Raw genomic sequence first — 18,640 nt, 5'->3', positions numbered from 1 at the left:
GCTTTTAATTGTCAGCAAACGGCAACCTCTGAAGCCGGAAGTACTGTAAAGTTCTGTACCTTGGGAATCCGCTTTAGGCTGGCTGCAGAAGTACCAGAAACCACATATACACCCATTCATTTGTTACAACTGGTTATTTTTGAAGATATTACATTTACAAGTTTTGTGCTGAGCTGTTTTGTCTTTGGGACAAACCAATTTCTGGGCTTGAAATAAACCTGGATGTTGTGTTTGTTGAAAATTCTCCTGAATTTCTCCGACACCCCCCGATAAGTGCGGATCCATACTTGTCTGAAAAATTCAGGAGAATCTTCCTGAAGACTAAACACCTCAGCACAAACACGGCAGCTTAGCTTCTCCTGTCTAAAGCTGGATTGGGAAAAGATGTCTGGGGTATGTTGAACACGATTCATAGTATAAACCCCTTGGTGGTCATGGTCAACCCTGCTTAACATGCAGCTGGTTCAACAAGTTAGTGGTTTAGTTACAACATAGTCTGCAGTTTGGCATCTTTTGAGCAACATCTGTCTTAACAAAGGCAAAACCCCTCTATGTGAGACTGATCCACATCTATCAGCCTGACTCTGAGGCTGCTGGAGTTTGTGTTTGGTCTGTGTGGAGGGCGTGGGGTTGGAGTGTAGCTAACACTTAGTTGGCTAGCATGGCGGGAAAAAACAAAGAAGGGAAATACAGTTTGGACAGAAAATGTTTCCAACTAACCAACCACCAATTAACAAAAGTAGAATTCATTTTTTTCCTTCTTTCCATCCTTGTACCAGGATGACAGTGCAGCACACAGTGAGCACCAGGACCCTATCTCATTGGCTGTTGAGATGGCTGCAGTCAACCACACCATCCTGGCCTTGTCCAGAACTGGAGGAGCCCCCAGTGACATCAAGACGGAGTGCCTGGAGGACGAATGAACTACGCAGGAACAGAGATGGAGGAGGGGGGCGAGAGATATGACAAGTCAAGAGCAGAAAGAAAAGAAGGAGGAGGAGTGGAAAACAGTGGGCTAACATAAAAAAAAAGACCAAATAATGCTTCTTAGTAAACCTTTTGAATCAGTCCCTCGACCCGCCCTGTGTTAATGGTTCCATCTCTCTCGGCCTCACTCCTCCTGTAACGTGTAAACAGTTATTACATCCCACCCCCACCCAACCCCGACCCAGTGTGTTGACACAGCTGGCGGAAATGGGTCACTACATGTCCTCTAACCTCTGAGAAAACGTTTCATGGAAAGAAGAAAAATGGTGGCAATCCAGGCCTTTAATGCCCAAAAGGGTGGTCCTGGAGTTGGATCATGTCTCCCAGGAACTCCCCCCTCTCCGCTGTATACACTCTCTTCTCACAGGATACCTCTTCTCTCTCCTCTCCCCTTCCCTATTCTCCCTCTCCTTCCCTCTTTAGCCTGGTTGTCTGAGCCAATCCTCAGTCTATCAAACCTCAGAATCAACCTCAGAAAAAATAACATGTATATAGAATATATATATGGTTCTTATGGTTCTCAGTCACACTCAGCTCATTGTGCGCTACCTACCTACCTACCTTACCTACCTACCTACCTGCCGACCTACATACTCCTGAAAGTCGCCCTTTTCATTGTGCAATTGTAAGTAAAGCAGCCACCAGCTGTTGTCTGATGGAAAGGTGGACTGTAAGGGTTTCCTGCTCTCCTCCTCCTGCACAGAGAGGGTTGGACAGGTGGCTGCAAACTGGACAGTCCGGTTGTCTTCTACTGAAGACCTGCTGTTGAATGAAAACCACTAAAAAAGCAAGAAACAGCCTTAATTTCATACAGCTAAGTACACCTTTACTTTATACAGTACACATACAGCAGGTTTCCTCTGTGTCAACAGGTATCATAAAGACACTTTATAGTACATTTTTAAAATGCCAGAGTTAAGGTAAGGTTTATATTCAACAGCAACACTGGTTTGAGTTCTATCGCCTGCATTTCCCTCTGTAATCATGAGCCATTTGGGCTGAATACAATCATTTTGCCTTGATATTTAGCCTCCCAGTGACACTATTGTCTAGTACTCAAGGCTATGAGAATAAATTTAGGGTCAATGTGATAATCAAGCAAACCTAAGCTATGTGATAAGGGGAATTGTGCTGTTTTAAATGTCATACATGCCAAAGGATAAGATGCAAAAAGCGAAGAGGCTAGCAAAGACTTGAAAACATTGTCTGCAATCATCCAAAGTCACCTCTACTGACTGCTTTGGCAAACGTAGATTGTTCATGCTAAGAGAAGCAACTTGAGCCAGTATGAGGTCTTATGTGGATTTGACACTACAGCAGGCCTGTATCAGTGAACGTAGGTATTAGTAAGCAGACATTTAATGATGACATACCCCCGAAGCTACTCACTATTTGTTCTGTGATGCTGCCTCTTTGTGATAGCTTAAAGAATGTGTTTCAGATGTGTTTTCATCCAGTGGTATCAAGTAAGGTTAAACCAGCACTGGAATCAATTAGAAAATCAGAAGAACTTCTAAAGTGACTTTTCTCTTTCATTTGTCTACAAAGCCTCAAAGGTCAGAGCATCACTCTGAAGGAGGGGTGCGTTTCAGCATGTTGCTTCAGGGTTAACCTGACATCTTCAAATGTGGCCACAGAGTGAACACGCTCAATAAACAGTTCACTTCTCTGGGTCAACGGGTGTTTTCACTTTCCTGCCAAGTCAGGTGAGAAGATGAATGTCACACTGATATCAGTAAGAAAGGAGCTAGAGCCAGAAGACCGTTAGCTTAGCATGAAGATTATCAGGTCAACAGGTAGTCTAACACAGAGATTGAGTACATGTGCTGTAGCACCTCTAAAGCACAGAGATACACATTTTATATTTGTTTTACTAAAGCCATACAAAAAAGGGCAATTTCACTGTTTTGTGTAAAGATGCTGAAACTTTTTTTGCGAGGTACAATGACTTCATGAGAGGTTTTTATATTTAAAGTATGTTGGGGCGTTTATAAAAAGACACTTTATCCTCAGAGAGAGCTATCTGTTTATCTTCACCTCTATCTTTATGCTAAACTAATGTTACTGTTCCCTATACATTGAAGCCTGGTTTATACTTCTGCGTTGAAAGTGGACAACTCGGACAACATACTTCTGTGTTGAGGATTACCCCTTTTTGACCAACGTGAACCTGGTTTTAGTTCCGGGCTGGTGTTCCCGCTGCTTCGGAGCTGGTTCAACCTGCGAACCAACTCGGCTCCAATTAGCTTTTCCACCCGCTTGAGCCCGTGGAAGAGCCACGTCATAACGTCACTTCCACAAGACCGATTTTCAAAGTAGCAATAGTACGAACTTTCCCTCACAACAACAACAACAACAACAACAACAACAACGATGGCAGACAACGTAGCATGCTTGCTGGTGTTGCTCCTGGCTTTTCATAATCACATGATGTTTCCTCGACCGACCACTGCTTAGTCTTGGAATCCAATAAGCTTCTTCTTTGTTATTTTTTCAATGCAGGAAAATGGCGGAAACTCGTTTGGTTTGTCTTTTTGGTCACGCAACCTTGCCCCTCGCCCCTGACGTAAGCGTTTCGCCGTTCTTAGACCAGCAAAGACTTGGTGCTGCTCTGGAACCTGTTTTCCTGGCCAGGAGCTGGTTCTCTGGCAGTAGAAACACAAAAAACTGGTTCTCAATTGAGCACCGGCTCCGAACCGGCCCTGAAACTGCCACAATGGAAAAGGGAAAACTGTATCCACATAGCCCTGAAGTACTCCTCTGAAACGCTTGGGGCAGTATGGTCTCTGATAGTTGTGTCGCCTGTTTCCTGCCAGAGGAGATGAAATGCACGGCAGATTGATGGCTATTCCGGAAGTGCTGTAAAAGCAGGAAATGCAATGTCATCGAGTGGGCCAATCACAGGGCTTGTGGTCCCCGTCGTTTCGTCGAAAAAGCTGTTTAAGAAACCGCCTGCTACACATGCAGTACGTACTGATTTGGCCAAAATTCAGTATGTAGTATGTGAACAAGAGCAAAATCTGCAGTATGCCAAAACCCCCCGGATGTCGAACTGATTCGTGAACATTTCTCAGTAAGCATTGGATGAGTCTTCCTCGGGTACTGTTTCCCACAATGCACAGCGCTGACGTACAGAAGCAGTTTCACTATCAGCTTGGCTGTTGTTTACTTCCGCTTTCTGGAACTGGAGATCTAGCGATGCCTGACCCAGCGTACTGCATAACAGATCCAACAGAACAGACATCACTACATACTCCCTTCAAACGCAGTATGTAGTACATACTGCATACTACATTTGTAGGTAGTATGTAGCAGGAGGTCGATGCAGAAGTATGAACTAGGCTTTAGTGTGAAGCAGATTTACTCAACACGCCTGTAAACCAGAGTTATTTCTGTTATGGATTATACATAGAAGTTACATACTGGTATTAAGTGAGCTGTAGAACTGTAGAAGATGTTTTTAACTTTGGAAAGTGTAATGCTTTACATTTTCTGTTTTCATCAAATCTGTATCTTGAACAAAAGAAAAGGTCTTTTGACAGTAGCTTAATGTCGAGTTCAAAGACAGGACCGTGGTGTTGATCTTCTCACATAAGACTTGGCATGAAAGCAAAAGTTAGACTTTGCCCGTAGTTGGTCTAAAGGTACCCCTGCCTTTGTGATGGTCTTGGAAGAGTATTCTACAAAGCAGGACTAAATAACTGAATTTCCTCTCTTCAAATAGTCCCATATGGACATTTGTGTTGATTTTGCTTGTAGAACAGCTCCCCACCCTGGGCTTTAGTCTTGTCAAGCTCTTTTTGAATCTTTTGCTTCAGTGTGTTTGAAGCTCAGAACGCGGTGAGTCAATACTGGGACCTGTGTTTTAAAAAGGAAGGGTTGAAAGATGAAACCAATATGTATTTATACTCATTTTTTATGGTAATGTAAAAAAAAAAGAATGGCATATGTTTTGAAATGAAACTTGCTTTTATTGTTAAATTAATAATGCTTTATCATTTTTACTTGTTTTTCATGATCAAACTGTATCTTTCTTGTGCCATCCCTCATTCGGCTAGAGAATAGTCCCTCCCCCGGCCCCCGGCTTTGCGTCTGAGGTAGTAAGCTAATTTGTGAAAAATAAATGATGCACCTTATTTGAAATCGCTGTTGACTAAGCTAAAAATGTAACCTTCCCTCCCCTGAGCCTTCCTTTGGAATATCAATATCCCACTGTAGGGCTGGTGTGAGAATCATTTCAGTACAGCTGGCTCACACGCCATTAAAAGCCCCAGTGTTTGTAGTCCTCCTTAAAATAACGCCACACCAAACTCCATCTCAAAATCTCGCTCTTTAATGTCGACCTCTCTTGAAAACTGCACTGAAATATGCCTTAGAGACCTGACTCAATCAATGACGACAAACACAATAACATTGTTCATTCTTCGATTCTTACTCAAATTCTGTTTGTGTGAACACAAAATGTAGAGTCCTGTTTCGTTCCATTACCGCACTATCAGAGTTACTGGAAACGATAGATAAGTGGATGGATTGTGTGCGTGAATTGAATGTGTTTTTTGTCGTGAGCTGTACAAATATTAAAGAAAATGGCAGAGAATGAACCACTGACCAAAATGAAAGTTTTAATAATGAGGTGAACTATTCCTTTAGAGACAAAGACCTAGAGCTGGGCGATATTGAAAATTATGTTATCACGATAAAATATTTCCTATCGGTCGATATCGAGAATTATCACGATAAATATGAAAGCATTATTTCCTTTAAATTTAAAGGCAGAATTTTGCTCCTGAGTGAAAGCTGAAGAAACCAGACAGTTTGTTAGTTTTTACCTGGATTTAGTTTTCTGATAAGCTGCTTGAATCCATCATTTCTGACGGTGCTAAGTAAGTAAGATTTCTATGTTTTCTTCCATGTTGCTGTCGCTTGTTTCAGCTCTGATTAAATTCCGCTCCAAATGTCTTTAAGCCCCGCCTACCTCTCAACCTGCAGCATGATTGGCTGTTCAATGCTGTCTTCTTCTTTTGTCTAATGTTTGGTGGCAACTAGCTTTTAAAGCTCATTAGCACCATTCCCTTTCCAGTGGTTGGGAGGTGTAATTACAGGTTTAAATATATCAAACTTTTATCAAACATTTGTTTATAATCATTTTGAGAAAAATTATATCACGATAATTATCATTATCGAATTATCGCCCAGCCCTACAAAGACCCAAATAGAAATGTTGATTCCAGAATTGACTCGCTCCCCTCTCTTTTTAAGCGTAAATGTTGAGACACGATTTAAAGAAAGGAACGACAGGCACTCTGTTTTCTCTCTGAGTATGGGGTTTGGTGTGACGGGCTCTTGTCTTATGAATATGGTATGTTTACATATTGTGAAATGAGTGACGTGGACAGAAAAGACCACAAAGAGTACATTTAGAGATTATTTTCTCTCTGAGACACTTTTCAATAAATTGCCTTATTGTTTGAAAGATGCCATAGCCCAGTTTGCTTGGAAAAAGTGTAATCCCGCAGTCTTTCCTGTGAGCGACTAAGCCTGACTGCATTGATTATGGGATGGAAGCTACAGGTGCTCATAAGTAAGGCCTCTGCGCTTTGACGGATGTTTGAATAGCAGACTGAAGCGGCTTTCCCCACCCGGTGTCGTCGTATTCAAGTGGTAGTGCTTACTCTGATGGGGTGTCCTGTTGTGGCGTCAGGGTCAACATGTCTACATGTCCTGTGTTCCCCAATCTTCATCCCAATAAAGCTCTAAATAAGAGGACTGAATGCTGTTGTATCATTCTCAAATGTAGTTATGTTCAAGATTACTGTATTGCCCATTTCAGAAGTTAGTGCCTTTTTTGGACAGTAGACTGTTCTGTAATTAAGATGTAGTATATATACTTTTTTTGTACAGTTTCTTTGTTCATTTTTTTAACTTGTGTTTATTTTAGTTTGATATATATAATGTAAAAGAGAATAAAGCTATATCAAAGAGACTCTCTGTTTTCTGCCTCTGAACACATTCATCACACGGTCGATATGATCAGAATGAAATTTATTTCATATAAAATGTTTTATTCCATTGATTCATCTTTAAATAAATACACATTCAAACAGTAAAAATGATCCGCTTTAAGCACAAAATATCCTGCCAGGTAAAAATGAATACAAACTGCATCAACAGGCAACACAATCCCTCAAAAGTCTTTACACATACAAACCAACGTGATCCCATACGCACCGAAAACAAACACCTGCCTGTAGAAAAAAAACACTGCCACACGTTAGCTCTCTTTAAAAGGTCACCTCCAATCAGCCTGATCATGCCTGGAGACAAAGCTTACTTATTATGTGTTTTGAGGATCAATAGAATCACACATTAAGGAGCCAAAAGAAGCTTTAACACGTGATTTACCAGCAGCTCAATCTTTGGTGATCTATCACTACGGCACTTCTGCTGAGTAAGATTTTAAGGCACGCGATCAAAAGTACCACAGTCTATCACCGGCATGTGGACTTCACAAAACATGGATCCAAACATCCAGTAGTGATACAGTATGAGCACATGAAATAAGATGTTGCGCAACCTCAGGGATTTCACAGTGTCTGACAATTCAGTGAGTCATTCAAAATGTACAACATGCAAACAAACGATTCCCAGATGAGTTAAGTTTTCAGTACAGTTATGGTGATTTTGAGATGTTTGATTGTTTTATGACTGCAACCATTAAAATATTAAATAAATTATAAAATTGTTTGAAATTGTTGCATCTGAAAATCTAAAATAATTAAGATTTAGTTTTGAAATATTCAATATTTCTTGAGTTTTTCCTTTGACAGAGGAGAAATGTTGATCTTTTGATGCCCAGTCTTGCAGTAAAGATGAAGCTACAGTGATGCGTGTATCAGATCAGCTGAAACAAAACGTTCTTTGGAAACTTGAACATCTCACACAATCATGATCAACCAGATGTAACACTCAGGTGTTCCATGACTTGCGGTTGTCTCCTTTGCTGCGGCTGGTTGGCACTCCTCCACCTTCACCTTTAGCCAGAGCGGTGAGGGCTGCCAGGTTGGGGCTGGATCCAGACAGGTGGGTACTGTGGCGCTTTTGCTTTTGCTGCTGGCGACGACGCTTGACGCCACCTCGACTAACCCTGTCTGGTCTTACTAGAACACCATAACCAGGATTACAGTGGAAGTAGTGCTTACCGCCTACAGATCCATCGTTCTTTCCTGCAGAAGGATGAAACAGGATCAGTCTGGGATGCTGAGTTAATAGAAGAATGTGATACAGTAAATTAAAAGGCATAAAATATTAACAGGGTGGGCCGCTGTTAAACTCACCTGCCGGTACTTCCAGCTCCACTCCAACCCAGGTACCATTCTCGAAATCTGTGGGTCCAATGTAACGGATGGTGCCACTCTTATTGGTCCCCACCGTCACAAACTCCCCCTCTTTCATCCAGTCAGGTAGAACAGCATTTGCGTCTCCTTCCTCAGAGTCAGAGATGATCTCCAGGTTCTCCATCGGCAAAGACAAGTTAAGTCCCGCCCCAAGGCTGCTGGCCCGGTCAACCATCGGAGTCGTACCCTCCTCCTCACCCACGATTCTCTGAAAGGACTTGAGATCTGAAGATTTGACTTTCTGGATCTTGAAGGGGTTCGCCCCTGAGGCATCTGGTTTGGAAGGCTTATCAGTGGACGGAGAAAGACCTGGATCTGTGGTCACCTTTGTGGACTCATCGGTAGGTTCATATTGCTGGATTTCTTGTGTGGTTGATGATGTCAGGATGGGGATAGGATTTGGGTTTAAGTCCTCTGGAGTTTCGTTTTCCTCAGTAGAAGCTTGAGGAACAGGATCTTCAGATGGGGCAGGATCTGGAAGCAAGACTTCAGAAACATCTGAGGTCACACTTGAAACTGGATCTTGAACACTGGCACAGGTATCTTGGTCTGTTTGGGGTTGTTGTGGCTTTGTGATAGTTGCTTCAGACTCATCCTGACTGTCCTGTGGAGACGGTTCTGTTTCATAGTGGACTGGCAGTTCAGTTTCCGTCTCCTCTGTAGTAGCTAGACTGAGTTCTGTTAGAGGGGTTTCTGGCTGGTCTGTTAAAAACTCTGCTGGCTTGGTTTCAATCTCCTGGTTTGATAAAGAATAAGGGTTCACAGGTTCTGAATCGTCTGAGTGTTCAGATCCAGTGTGGTCCATCTCTGAGTCTTGCTTTAGTTCGGTCTGGCATGGCAAGTCTGATTCCACAACTGAATCAGACTCACTTTGCTCTTCCACCTGACTTGAAAGAGACTCATCTGGTTCTTGCGGACTCCAGTTTGACTCGATACTGGATACAGTCTCCTGTGGTTTAGATGGTATCCAGTCAGTCCTCTCTTCAGCTGGTTTAGTGCCTGAAACGAGCAATGACTGTGCTGCTTTAGCCTCCTCTTCATCTTCATCCGTCACGGCCTCAAAGCCGGATGATGGAGGCAGGTCCCAGCTCAGAGTGTAGACATCTGATAGAGTGGCAGTAGATATGCTTGTTGAGATGTATCCACTTGATGCCTCACTAACAGGGCTGGGGGTGGACTCTTCTGTCTCTGGGATGATTGGTGGTGGGAGGGGAACGGATCTGGGAGTCTCTGCGTGGAAATCAGGGGGAAGGATATCCTCTATAGGAACCTAGAGAGAAATCCACAAAAACAAAAGGTACTTAAGACTGTACCTTTAGTCTCATTCTGTTTGAAATCAAGAAGCACTAAAGCAAGACAATATCAGGATAATCTTCTAAAGTTGAGAGGGGGTACTTGTGAAAAGCACAGGAAAAAAACAGGAAATGATAGATAACGAATCAGGGGCTGGTGGTCCGTCTCTTTATCTACTTAATCCTCCAGTATGTTCCAAAGCTAGGTGCAATATAAATACACTTTACTTACTTACTTACTTACAAAAATACACAGACAGAGCTGAGAGAGCGGACCTATACAGAGGGGTTGGGAATGTTAACACCAAAACAATGTGCACCAAATACTGATGTGTATCAGGAACTTACTGGATGTTTGCTCATCCCCTCTTCAACACTGGCTGACTGCACCACGATGCGAGGCAAACTCTGAAAGACAAACAAAAAAGCAGTTCAAATGGGAACATTTATGTTAACACCATCCTAAATTTGTGCAATATCTCTGAAAGGTTGCCAAGCAGATTTTAAGATGTGACAAATTATTCAAGACAGGCTTCATTACAACAGAGAGACAGAACTGAGGCTGTGGGGAGAGAGTTGATCTATTATTCTAAAGATATGACAGGTTCTATAGGCTGATCGATTAATCATTATGTTGTACAAACCTTTACTACTAATATTACTATTACTACTACTACTACTAGTAGAACTACTACTAATAATAAAACAATAAAAACAATTATATATATAAAAAATCATACTACTACTACTATAAAATAATAATAATAATAATAAGTTATGGAAATCTATACGTGAACAATGATAAATATAAAATGTATTGTAGTGATCAATGTATAGACATGAAATGAAAAATTATACAATAAATTTGTGAAATATTTGTTCATGAAATTACTCCAACACAGAATCATGCTGAGTAATTGCCCCATAATGATAACTGCATAAATAATTATATTTCTTATCATCATATTCAATGTTTGGTGTTAAATCTATGATATATCTAGATATGATCTGTCACCTGATTAAATCATGTGTGATTTGCTTTAAATAGAAAGGAAAATATCAAATATCTTCAAAAATCAGGACAGTAGTTTGACCGCATGCCTCGTGTACTGTCAAAAGATCTGAATCAGGATGATTGATTCTCATAAACCCTGACAGTGAATCATCTCTTCATTCTTAAAAGCTGACAATCAAATCATAAAAACCTACAAAGACTGGCCTCCCATCAGAGAGCAGGTCAAACACATCTATCTTACACTCCTCTGGCTCAGGGAGGTAAACCTGTAAGTCAACACAACAGGTCCACTGGATATTAACACAGCTCTTCAGTAACAGTTCAAACATGATGGATACATGTTGTTTAGAAAATAGAATCTGATTAAACACGCATCACAGGGCAAAGACTGAGAGTCAAACCTGCATCTGATGTAACAAGGTCTTGCCTCTGTACATGGGGTGCCTGATTGCTCAAACTTTTGCTAAATCTTTGGATCCTTTTTTCATTTTCAACAAATCTTACAGACAATTATCAACTTGGTTACCATCATCTAGTAGAGCAGGGGTTCCCCAACCTTTTGGCCCGCGACCCACAAAATCTACCTGCCAAAGACTTGTGACACCCCCTGTGTCCCTCGAATGCAGCTTCATACTTCATTTGCCTGGTCTGCAGAAAATGATAACCTACATGCACATGTGGCAGTCTCCTATGCTGTTATGAATGAACTGCTGCTACTGATGCTTCTGTTGTTGTCTACTAACCCTAACTCTAACCTTAGGAGTCATCTGGCAACAAAGAAAGGCAGAACACTAATGAAAAAATGGAATTACCCTTTTCCCCAAAATATTTAAAGTAATGGACAAAATATGAAATTTTAGATTGCTTGAAGAAAAAAGAAACACCTTGTGACCCCCCAATAGTGTCTGGACCCCCTGGGGGTCCCGAAACCCACTTTGGGAACCCCTGTAGTAGAGCTCATTTATCTGAGCTAAAAGCTGGATTGTCATCACAAACTCTGGCTAATGAATAGTTGATTTTGTCTTTTCATTTTAATTAGAGGAAGAAATATGTGTACAACTATTCTCTAAAATGATGTTACACATAACCAAGAACAAATACTGATTTAGCACTTCTAAATCTTCTAGATCTCTGGATTTTACAGTATCAGACACCTCAGTGTTTAGTTTTATTCTTATAACAGTTTTATTTCACCTTATTTTATTTAATCATTTATTTATGGATTTATTTATTATCTAGTTCAAATTTTAGTGACTTTTTATTTTATTTTATTTTATTTATTTACTTATTTTAAGTGTAGCATCTTATTTTCTTTTACTGGTTTAATATTTTAGTGTTTTATTATCTTAGAATTGTATTTTATTTTGGTGAGTTTAATTTCCTGTGTTGAGTTTTAACATCTTATTTTACCTCCAGTGTTTCCTCACTAAGATATCATGAGAGCGTTTCCTCACTTCGTTCAGCAACTTCTTTTTTTATTTTTCATTTATTTCTTTTTATTGTTATTATTTCCATTTTTGCATAGATCTCATGTTCTTAACCTTAGGATTGTGGGGTGGGTTTGGGGTCGGGGCTGTGGTTGGGGTTGGAATTAGGATGTGGGGCTCTTTTTCTTTGTATTTTTATATTGTCAATGTAATCTATTTTAAGTTATTTTCATGTACAGCACTTTGTGTTACAATGTCATTGCATGAAAAGCACTTTATAAATAAAGTCTGATTGATTGGTAGATTAAGTCTCAATTCTAACCCTCACTTTGAATTGAGGCAAAGTCTACACAAGGTTACAGATCATACATGGACTATTTCTTAAGTCATGGGCTTTTAACCAGGGTGGCTTGATACTGCCTTAGTTGACCCATGTTACACAGGATCTGAAAAGTAAAAAGCCCGTCCACTGTACTGAAGATCTGATCAGAGCTCAAACACATCACTTATCCAGTTTACATCAACAGCCTACAAACAGTTGCCACACTCCAGGCTTTTGTTTTGATGTTGACCTTTCTCAAACTCCGTGGCAGGCAGGGTGGATTGAAGCTCTAATTAGAGCGATAGCCTCAAACAGTGCAACACAAAGGCTTTAAGGTTTTCCATTCCAACTGAACACATCATATGATCTCCTTGATTAGCTTCCTCAAGTCCTCAGGGTGCTAATCAGTCAAATCAGACGCTGTAGTTGCCTGCTGACTCCCGGGTGTTGATGGCACATAATCAAAGAGCAGTGGATGATGCGGTGGCTAAGTTAGAGGGGTATTGTTTCTAACGGTTTCTGATGTGCTAATAATGGTACGCCAAGATCTAAAACATTCAAATATCAAATTCGGACTGTGCAAATATAGAAAAGCTCTAAACATCGAAATATTAAGACAATACTGCATAAAACTGTCCTGAAAAGAGGATGAGAGTATTGAGCCTGTAGGATTTTGATGTTTCCAGTTTCCTCACATATGATCAAAATCTTTGAAGCCATCCTGATGAAAATGAAATGTTATATATAGAAAATAAAAAGTATTTGTTGTATGTATCACAGGTGAACCTGCTAAAGAAGATTTAGAACTTTCATTATAGGTAAACAAACTATTTTAAACCCTTGATGACAAAGTTTTATTACCTCTACTTTTAAAACCTCTTAGAATGACTCACCTCGGGCCCCGGGGCATCAATACACTATTTATTTATGCATTTTCTATTTTTTATGTTTCCATTTACAGGAGTGCTGTTTCTATAGCAACAGATGGAATAGGTCTAGCTGCTGTTGAACAGAGAGGATATTTAGATTCGGGCTGCAGTGATACATATAAACTTTAAATCCCTGACGAGACAGACAGAATCCAGGCTTAAATCCAGTGATGTGTGTACCTGCTGCTGGACAGCTTTCTGGTCCTTGGTATCTTCCTTCCCACCAGGAATCAGAGACTTCAGAAGCTTGGGAACGACTTTGACTGGAGGGAGATAAGATGCAGCAAAACCTGAATGTGCTGATTGGGGCAGAGAGGGAGGGGGGGGTGCAGGTGTAGATATGGAAACAACACAAAGAGAGAAAGGAGGGAAGAAAAACAAATAAGGTGTTTTCAGGCAGAAGGAGGGAAATTGAGTTGTGTGCGACAGATTCAGATTCAGCAAAGTGACAGATGTAGTTGACCACAGGCTACAAAGATCAGAGCTGATCACATCAAAGGCAGCAAATATAGAAAGATAGTCTAAAGTAAGAGGAGGAATCCATTAGTAGTTAAAGGTTTTATCAGTCCTACCTGTCTCTGAGTTCAGGTTCTGGGAAATGGAGGTTGGCAATGTGCCTTTAGACGAAGGAGACACAAAAGAAAGGTCCTGGTAGCTCTCCCAGCCCTGTACACAAAAGAACAGATGAGACGACTCACACGGCTTCATGGTCGGGTTAGAGGTCACATTGCCTCATCTCCAGACCGGGAGCCTAAAGTGCACACAAGCTCATTCATGCACTCACTCTTCTATATGCTGGTATGAACATTCAATGCTTTTATGAAGACAAAGAAACATCAACATCAACGTCAAGTACGCCTACAGATCCAAACTTCTAGCAGAATATCAACCGTTTCAATCATCCATCACCTTCAACTTTAAAACTGCTTATCCACTAATTTACCTTTTTCAATCCTTTAGCCTTCATTATGATCTAAATATCTACAGTTATTGTATTACTTTTATCTTTATCTATTTCAATAAGTTGTTCTAAGCTGTTGTTAAAATACATTTTTGAGGTTTTTGAGTTCATTAAATGAACCTCTTGGTATACATCCATTACCTTTAGTGATATATTTAAACAATTAAACTGTATTGCATCCTTATTCAATAATTGAAGTTAATGATTTCAGTTTTAATGAATGAAGTTTCACAGTTTCGATCATTAAATGTGGATCGTTTTTTAAGAATATGAAATGAATTTAGATTAGTGAAGCGTTAATAATCCATCAAAACACTTTCTCCTGTTGGGATTTGTAGTACAAGTGCTACTAGTAGGTTATCCATTTTTTGCAGTGTGTTCAGCTGTTGTCATGTGACAGCTTTTGGACTTCACTGCAGGTATCTATGTAGGATAAAGGGATTCTAATAAGCTTGTTTTTTCTCTTCATTGACCATAAATTTGTCATTCAAGTATAAATAATGTCACATATTATAAGACAGTGAAGTAGTCCCGTTGGACCAAAAGAATAAAAAATAATCCACATTAATGCTTAAATACACTCATGTTGCATTCATCTACGTTGCTGTGATAGGACTCAGACATATTCATATGTTAAAAAAAAAGAGTATAAATCAGAAGGTTAGTTGACATGATGAGTGTGTCTCACCTTGAAGTCACTAAGCCTATGGCTGGAGGTGTAGAGATCCAGACTGCTGGCTGATAGCTGGTTTAAAGGTTAGAGCCATGGTTAGTAAGAAAGACAGGCTGACAGCAGTGAGACATGTTAACTGCAGACAAGACGGATCTTCTTGTCGCAACAAAAACCTGAGACCCAGAGTGTAAGAAAGCCAGAAACAGCTGATTGCAATATTAGTTGTTAGCAGTAGTAAAAAAGTTTTGAGAAAATGCTGACTTTATGTTTGTGATGTAGAGAGTGTTAATGCCTTTGTATCTCTAAACATCATAGTTCCATTCATACATAAAATAGAGTTCCTTAATACAGAGAGACCTTAAAGGACAGTAAGAACCAAAGAGGAAGGATGGATAGAGATTATGTGTCCTGTGTCAAGAGTCTAAAATATTCTAACAACCTTTGAATTATCCGAGCAAGCTTCTTTGTGTCAGGTCAAAGAACTGACTTATTTCTGTACTCCATTAGGTCAGAGAAAAAACACATCATTTACTTGTTTGCAGCATTAAAAAGTGAACCTGAATTCTCTTACCTGGTTGATGTTCGGCGAGCTGAGAGAGTGTCTGGGAGATTTCCCCCTGACTGACAACTGTTCTCTCACAGCCACCTCCTAAAGACACACACAGACGTATATATTAAATGTAAGTAAATACTATCACTTGGTCTCTATTTCGATGTATTGTTTGAGTTTGCTGCTATTAATTTCTGCTTCAACAGAAATAACATTTTCCTATATTTTCTAGAAATCCATTAAGAGTGAAAAGGACTTAATGTTTAGTGGAAAAAAAACTTTACGAAGACAGCGTTCAAATCTGTGCTTCTCATGAACTTCATCTCCTGACCTGTCTGAGCCTGTCCAGAGTGAGGATGTTCTCTACAGCCAGGACGCTGCGGAGATATTTCTCTATCGCCGCCTCACTGTCAGCTGACTGGTCGTCCTCAGTACTGGCGGCAAGCCTGGCCAACATCTCCCTGTCCTCTGGACCGTGGATATCCTGTGGGAGCGGAGGATGAGGATGTAAAGTGCAGGGTCATAAAAAGGGTGCTAAATGCCAGCGCTGAGGTTCCAGTTATTTGAATGATCATGCCTATCGCAGCGTAGCTTACATAACACACATGGATAAAGAATGTGCACTGGCATCTAGCCTCTGACCAACAACACAGATAATATGGCAAGTGTCAAGACACTGAAAAATAGTTTTGAGATACCCAAACTAAATAAGAAAGAGGGCCTAATTGGAGATAAAGAAGCATTTAAGAAAATTAAAAAGATTTAATAACATTGTTTACTCTTGATTTGTGGTTCAGAATCATGACAAAGTAAAGTTAAATAAAGAAAGCAGCATGTGATATTACTTTTAAAGCAGCTACCTATCATTTCAAATTCAAACAGTGGGCAGCCAAGGGAATCACAGCATGAAAGAAGAACAGGGAGCTGGAGAGTCCCCAGAATATTGAAGACTAATTTGATTTGGGTTACCATTAATTCCACAGGTACAACTGAAGGATTACTAAGAGATGAAATCAAAACCCTTCCCACTGTGGAAGTGATTGATGTGATACAAATTAGACATTAACCAATTAATCTGTGAGCTAAGTAATCCGGCCTGTTAATGAAATTCTGAAATAATCAGTGAGGCTGCTGTCGAGCAATGTTAGCACAACTTTGTGTCCACTTTGTCATTCTGTATTTCGTTAGCAGAGCTCGGGTGCTGTGGAGTTGTGGGGAAACGTGCTAACGCTGGATTTCACGTGATGTTACCTGAGCATGATGGTAAGAATAAATACTTTTTTCTCCAGGCTTTCAGAGCCTAATATATGAAGAAGGTTCAAAATCCCCGGTCGGGCAGGTGCCTTTCTGTGTGGAGTTTGCATGTTCCCCCCGCCCATGTGTGGGTTCTCTCCGGGTACTCCGGCTTCCTCCAACAGTCCCAAAACATGCTCACCAGGTTAATTGGTCACTCTTAATTGCTCTTAATAGGTGAAAGAGTGTGAGTGAATATTTGTCTGTCTCTCCATGTTAGCCTTGTGAGTGGTTGGCGACCTGTCCAGGGTGTACCCTGCCTACTGCCCGATGTCAGCGGGGATAGGCTCTGGCCCCCCCCGCAACCCCAAACGGGATAAACAGTCAAGATAAAGGATGGATGGATGATTACTGTGTGATGGATTCTGGTCTTTCTTAGTGAAAAATGTCAGTAACATTAGTTGGGAATTGCATCGGTAAGATAAGAACTGATAAGAAGCAAACCACCTTTACAGTACTTAATACTCTGAGGTAACTCTGAAGTGACTTTGATAAATACAATCCCTGTTTTGTAGTGTACCCCTGTGCTCAGCTTCAGTTAAATAACGATGTTGGGATGATCTTATTTTACTTTCTTATGTTCATAACTTTGTAGTTCAACACTTACACCCGGGATGTTGGAAACAATTTCAAAGGTGATGCCACAGCCGGGGATGGTGCTGCGATGAGACATCCTTTTCAGCAGACTCTGAGCGAAACCCTGCCAAACAAACACACAGTCACATTACCTCAGATCCTCTATTCTCAGTTTTTGTTTAAATCTGATCTTTTCAAGCAAACAAACAGGATTTTTGTGGACTGGCTGTCACCCACCTGTCTCCCAGTGACGTTCACACATATGCGCTTCCTTAGCACCAGCTGCATGTGGGCCGGATGGCTCAGCTGCACCACGGTGCTGACTGTCAGGTAGACCCTCTGGTCAGCAGACGTGACACGACTCAGCTGAGGGCAATCATGGATGGTTGAGTCCCAAGAAGCCTCCACCTTCACCTGGACCACAAAAACACGTAAAAATGAATAGCTTGAAGATTCCTACAACCTGTCATCAATCTGCTCCTTATGAAGATACATTTAAGACGTTTACCTCTGGTTCATATCGTTTCACAACATGAAGGTCAAAGAAGTCGTCCTCCTCCTCTCCACTAAGTAATGCATCCAAACCTCCGGCCAAAGGGGCTGAAAGGCTGGACTGGAAATCATCCGCTGGAGGGATAAAAGACAGATGAACAGTCAGAAAACTTGTTGTAACTTACAGAGCAGATGTTGAATATTGTAATGACGACAACAGAGGATTTGCAAAATTCCATAACAGAAAGTCATGTAGCACGAAGCCCAACTTACCGCTTAAATCCAAGAACAAGACAGGAATGTGCGTTTCCATTCCAGCGATAGGAACCCTGCGAAGGAGCAGCACTGTCAGCATATTGACAAAACACCAAGTACAGAGGGGCTTACAGCTTCCTCCACTCATCTCTTGAAGGTTTCCCTTTTTTGGGCTAAAAGTTTTTTTGTTCTCCAGCTGTCTGAAGTAATTAAAACTCATCCAGGATTAAATGTGTCAAACACAGTTTGAGGTAAAATATCAGAAATGTTACCTTCTAACAGACATCCCTACCAGAACTGTCAGAATGAAATAAGAGATTGATTTAAAACCAAAAGTGACTTTTCTCCAATCTGCCTAAAGGACAGTTTTGATCTGGGATGTAATTTGAGTTTAATCATGTTCACTATGTCACTAAGCTGTTCAGCACGGACGGTGAAGGTATAAACAAAGTATTGGTGTTTTTGTGTTCTTTT

At 40.7% G+C, this 18,640-nt stretch overlaps 2 protein-coding genes across 5 annotated transcripts in view; one reads left to right on the top strand and one right to left on the bottom strand.

Moving 5' to 3' along the window:
- hmbox1b (homeobox containing 1 b) overlaps positions 1-6,970 on the top strand; it is a 28,720-nt gene extending 21,750 nt beyond the window's left edge. For all 3 annotated transcript variants that reach the window (XM_034700049.1, XM_034700050.1, XM_034700048.1), the window contains exon 10: positions 780-6,970. In XM_034700049.1, coding sequence (XP_034555940.1) covers positions 780-923 — 144 coding nt within the window. In that variant the 3' untranslated portion in view covers positions 924-6,970. The remainder of the gene's footprint in view (positions 1-779) is intronic.
- A 42-nt stretch (positions 6,971-7,012) lies between these two features.
- Positions 7,013-18,640, bottom strand: part of LOC117824525 (kinesin-like protein KIF13B) — a 37,627-nt gene continuing 25,999 nt past the window's right edge. The window contains exons 30-41 of one of the 2 annotated variants that reach the window (XM_034700046.1): positions 18,185-18,240; positions 17,928-18,046; positions 17,657-17,833; positions 17,451-17,543; positions 15,882-16,034; positions 15,572-15,649; positions 15,016-15,072; positions 13,939-14,032; positions 13,547-13,629; positions 10,022-10,081; positions 8,322-9,651; positions 7,013-8,210 (exon numbers count right to left, since the gene is read on the bottom strand). In XM_034700046.1, coding sequence (XP_034555937.1) covers positions 7,954-8,210; positions 8,322-9,651; positions 10,022-10,081; positions 13,547-13,629; positions 13,939-14,032; positions 15,016-15,072; positions 15,572-15,649; positions 15,882-16,034; positions 17,451-17,543; positions 17,657-17,833; positions 17,928-18,046; positions 18,185-18,240 — 2,557 coding nt within the window. In that variant the 3' untranslated portion in view covers positions 7,013-7,953. Of the gene's footprint in view, positions 8,211-8,321; positions 9,652-10,021; positions 10,082-13,546; positions 13,666-13,938; positions 14,033-15,015; positions 15,073-15,571; positions 15,650-15,881; positions 16,035-17,450; positions 17,544-17,656; positions 17,834-17,927; positions 18,047-18,184; positions 18,241-18,640 lie in introns of both variants that reach the window. The other variant, XM_034700045.1, reaches the window with a different exon arrangement.

This window comes from Notolabrus celidotus, chromosome 13 (genome assembly GCF_009762535.1).
Source record: "Notolabrus celidotus isolate fNotCel1 chromosome 13, fNotCel1.pri, whole genome shotgun sequence".
In the NCBI taxonomy this organism is placed as follows: Eukaryota; Metazoa; Chordata; class Actinopteri; order Labriformes; family Labridae; genus Notolabrus; species Notolabrus celidotus.
This window is presented reverse-complemented; position numbering and strand designations above follow the sequence as displayed.